Raw genomic sequence first — 4563 nt, 5'->3', positions numbered from 1 at the left:
GAATATCTAATAGAATATTCTCTTTAATATCCTACCCTAATAAACTAGCCGTTATATCTCTGTTTACGGCACTTGTCATCGACCATCTTCCGCATCTCGACCACGGACTTTGTCATCTCCTGGTCGACCTCGGCCGACTCCTTTCTCGATACTGCTTAATCCCAAGTACTGAGGCGGATTTCGACCCATACACTACCCAAATGCTCGATCTCCATTCCTCTTATCAAGGATCATGTTCTCGGTAAGCTGAAGTTGTGACATATCCTGCCTAATCACCTCTCACAATACTTCCTTAGGTCTATCTTACCTCTTCTCAGACCCACCATAGTAAACCTTTCACACCTCCTTACTAGAACATATGAGCATCTCTTTTCACATGTCCGTACTATCTCAGCCTCACTTCATGTATCTTGAAATGCGTTCAGTGAATGTTTTTTCGCACCGTTTCAAAAAAATACTTATATGATAAAGTGTTCTTCTAAACTATTCTATATTTTAAATATCTCATTGATTAATACTCAATAACTTAACTAGATCAGTGAGGATTTATTTGAAGAAAAAACACATAATATATGATTATATATTTTTCTAACAACTCAAATATCTTGGAACAAAATCATTTTGCCATAAGGACTAACATTTGAGACAAGATGTAGTATTAAAAATTTATAAAAAAAAAGTCTCTTTTTCAATAATTTTATACGTCTACTAAGCTAGGATTACGAATTTGGGACTATGTAATCACGGCACTAAAAAGGATTGAATTTTTTCCCTAGAGCTAGATTGTCGCTGTTTTTCTGCCTTTCCCGGCAGTTGGAAGTGTTTTAAGTTCCTGTCGTTTGGGATCCTATCTCTAGTAATGGTCTCTTTTTTTACGTATCTTATTTTATCGCCGTGTTGATGTCTAAAATCAAAAGTTATGTATCCCTTTTCCCAAACAGGAATTTCTTGAGGAAATGTCATATAGGATTTCTACAATTCAAACACCATAATGGAGTTACTTTACAAGCCTAGAAGTTGCACACACTGTAATTGGGGGAAGGTCACCTATCATTTTCTCTGTGTCCCGTCCAGTTCCCTTTTTCATATTGGACAAAAGTAACCCCTTCAACGCAATTGTAGTAATGCCGTTAATAGAAAGCTATAGTAATTTGGCTAGCATCCACAAAAAGAATGTATTGCTCGTGCTACACTTAGTCATGATCTTAAGTACTGTTATCTCTTTGAGGACATATAGTTCATAATTTGGTCTTCAGTACGCTGACATGTTTTAATTTTAAGGACTTAATGACATTATTGCAAACTGCAAAATGTAAACAATTTACAGGTGCGACTATTGAATAGGATGTTCGTTTGTTCAAATAAGTTAGTGCATCATAAAAGGTAGAGACCTCATTGCAAAACTAGACGGAAAATGTATTTGCTATGAGCCTCTCTTAGTAGAAATATTAAATTCACGAACTAGATTTTCAGCCACGTTTTATATTAAACGAATGAAAAAGGAAACAAATAAATAAATAAATGAAGGGGATAGGCATCCACATCTAGATAACTCACAATAGGCTATTGCTTTGTCTACCAACAAAACTAGTCTGTAATTCTCATCCATCCGTTCCTTTCAAATGTCAAAACCTTCATTTCACAGTATATAACTACAATATGATACACTTTGTTTAATCATGCTTCTTTTGATATTCCGTAGTAAACTTTTTAGCTAATTAATTTTGGTATTTGCAACAGTATATATACACAATTTACCATGTCAGTTAAATGCATTCAATTGGTGAAAAGGGAAGGGGAAGGCAAAGTGTTCCCCACCACGCACCATCGACCAATACCCCTACTTTTGTTGTTTATATATATATATACAACTCCATTTCTTATCTTTCAAAGATTCCTTCCTACACACCCTCATTTGAGTCATTTCATACAACCACCTACCCTCCTTAATTTCCCAATTCATATTGCCAGGCCCCGTAGCTTCAACTTACAATTCGTTATGGCCTTGGTGTAGTAATTTCATCGGTGGTCATTCCTGTTCTTTCTTCTGCATTTCTATCTAATTACTCCACCATTTCTCATTATCTCCAATTATTACGTACTACTTATATCCCACCAACAAGGACACCACTATCACCATTGGCTCTTCGTTAATTCTCCAAATTAAGTTGCAAATTTATCAGTAAATTAGTTATACTACTAGAAATATAGTTACCAATTAAAATCCTCATGGCTATCTCCAGTGCGTTGATAATTCATAGCCTTATTGTGCTCATCTTCTGTGAAGGTAATGAAGGAATGCTCATACTTTACCTTATTTAATTTGTCTGTAATAGACATTTCTGAATTTCTTTTACTTGGATTCGTATTACATGTATGGGCACTAAAAACAGTGTTTCACCATTTCTTGGTAAAAAATCAATCTTTATTCAAAGGATTATTAAGAATTTTCACATTTTTATTGGTCTTTCATTTGGTTCATGTTTTTCCATTTTCTTATGTAGGTATATTGGGGGCTACGTTTACATTTGTGAACAAGTGTGACAAAACTGTGTGGCCTGGAATTTTGGGCACTCCAAAACTGGACAGTACTGGTTTCGAGCTTACCAAAGGCAGTTCTCGTTCATTTCAAGCACCGACCGGCTGGTCCGGTCGTTTCTGGGGCCGAACCGGCTGCAACTTCGACGACTCGGGAAGCGGTACATGTGCCACAGCCGACTGCGGCTCCGGCCAAATGGAGTGCAACGGCGGAGGAGCCACACCTCCGGCGACATTAGCCGAATTCACACTCGGGTCTGGTTCGCAGGATTTCTATGATGTGAGCTTAGTGGACGGGTACAACTTGCCCATGATGGTGGAAGTGAGTGGCGGGTCGGGTCCATGTGCATCAACGGGTTGCAACGTGGACTTGAACCAAAAATGTCCGACGGAGTTGAGGGTGGAGGACGGCGGCGCTTGTAGAAGCGCCTGTGATGCTTTCAGGACTCCACAATACTGTTGTGAAGGTGCTTATGCTTCGCCGGCGACGTGCTCGCCGTCGGTGTACTCGCAGATGTTCAAGTCGGCGTGTCCCAAATCCTATAGCTACGCCTACGACGATGCCACAAGTACATTCACATGTTCTAATGCCAATTACATCATCACATTTTGTCCCTCTCTACCAAGGTAAGTAAAATCAAGTTATAATCATCGATATTATAAAATCTTTTATATCATTAATACAATTTAACAAATCATAATAGCAAAATTATAATTCAATTCAAGGTAATTAATCATGTTCTATATAGGAAATCAACTTAATCTGAAATTTTATGTATTGCCAATGTATATTTTCATTAAAGTCAAAAAGAAAAGAGCGTAGATACCATTTTACAATTAGTAGTAAAATGTAGAAGGTGTATAAAATTTTAATGCATTATGAAATACATTAATAGTTCAGGAAAAAAAATAATATACTTGAACATGACCTTTACCGAGGTTAAAAGATCTAATGAATTTTCTTCTTTTCTTGCAGCAAAAAATCCTCAACATCAGACGGGTCGACGGATGGGTCAGGTAGTGAGTCAGGATCCGGGTCACTTCCAGATACTGAATCAGGGTCAGAGACTGGATCAGAATCCGGGTCACTTCCAGGTTCCGAATCAGGGTCAGGGGCGATGGGTCAGGCAATGTTAGCGGATGGATCTTGGTTAGCAAGTTTGGCTACAGGGAGCTCGGCTAGTAATCAACCGTCGAGGGTTATTCAATTTATACCTCTAATAGTGGCTTTTGTATTATTTATAAGTTCACTTTTGAAATTATAGAGTTTGACATTAAAATATTTCATTAAGTAGAGTAGATAAGATTGTTAAATTGAAAAGAAGAAGAAAAAAGGAATAAAGTACCAACGTACCAGCTTCTGTTAGGCTCACATTGCTCCACATTGTAAACGATTCCATCAATTCCATTTTCACAAAGTTCATTCCGTGTTTTTTTATTTATTACTCGTAAATATTACTTACCATTATACGCATGAAAATGACTGGATATTCCTTTCTCTGTGCTTAAGAGCCAAACAAAAAGACGAGAACACATAAAAAATAAAACAGAAAATAAGTGGAAAAGGATTGAGAAGGAAACAAGTCAGATTTTTAATGCGACAACTGTGTGCTTAAGAGCCAAACAAAAAGACGAGAACACATAAAAAATAAAACAGAAAATAAGTGGAAAAGGATTGAGAAGGAAACAAGTCAGATTTTTAATGCGACAACTGGGAAAGTTTTATTTTTACATGTGTTTACCCTCCACATCGGATAACAATTAAATTTGTAAGTGATTTTAAAAATATACGGATTAATTTGATACAAAATGATAAATTGAGTAAGAATGAACAATTAAAGATACAGTAAATTCAAACGAGAGAAAAAACTTACAATAACAATGAAAATAGTAGTATATTGCTTTGGAATGCGTGTTACAGTGTGCCTACTGAATTATCAGACCCCTCTTTATATAGTAGGGAATCCTACTCTAAGTACAACTCTTATAAAAGGTAAAAAAATCTTCTGTTTAACTGATTGCTGG

The 4563-nt window shown here is 36.6% G+C and overlaps 1 protein-coding gene across 1 annotated transcript; it reads left to right on the top strand.

Annotated features, from left to right (window-relative positions):
• Positions 1-1679: 1679 nt before the first annotated feature.
• LOC107831906 (thaumatin-like protein 1) lies at positions 1680-3961 on the top strand. Its single transcript, XM_016659708.2, has 3 exons — positions 1680-2287; positions 2505-3165; positions 3515-3961. Exons 1-3 carry the CDS (start codon positions 2230-2232, stop codon positions 3801-3803), a joined length of 1008 nt encoding a protein of 335 aa, XP_016515194.1. The 5' UTR covers positions 1680-2229; the 3' UTR covers positions 3804-3961.
• Positions 3962-4563: the final 602 nt, after the last annotated feature.

The sequence above is a fragment of the Nicotiana tabacum genome, chromosome 17 (genome assembly GCF_000715075.1).
Source record: "Nicotiana tabacum cultivar K326 chromosome 17, ASM71507v2, whole genome shotgun sequence".
Taxonomy (NCBI): Eukaryota; Viridiplantae; Streptophyta; class Magnoliopsida; order Solanales; family Solanaceae; genus Nicotiana; species Nicotiana tabacum.
Note: the sequence above shows the minus strand (reverse complement) of the source record. Positions and strands in the feature narration are given on the sequence as shown.

Excerpts from the sequence above, each read along its gene's own strand:
- LOC107831906 (XM_016659708.2), top strand. The coding sequence starts at position 2,230 with ATGGCTATCTCCAGTGCGTTGATAATTCATAGCCTTATTGTGCTCATC. Across the intron at positions 2,288-2,504 it reads TGTGCTCATCTTCTGTGAAG|GTATATTGGGGGCTACGTTT; the intron begins GTAATGAAGGAA and ends TTTCTTATGTAG. Across the intron at positions 3,166-3,514 it reads TTTTGTCCCTCTCTACCAAG|CAAAAAATCCTCAACATCAG; the intron begins GTAAGTAAAATC and ends CTTTTCTTGCAG.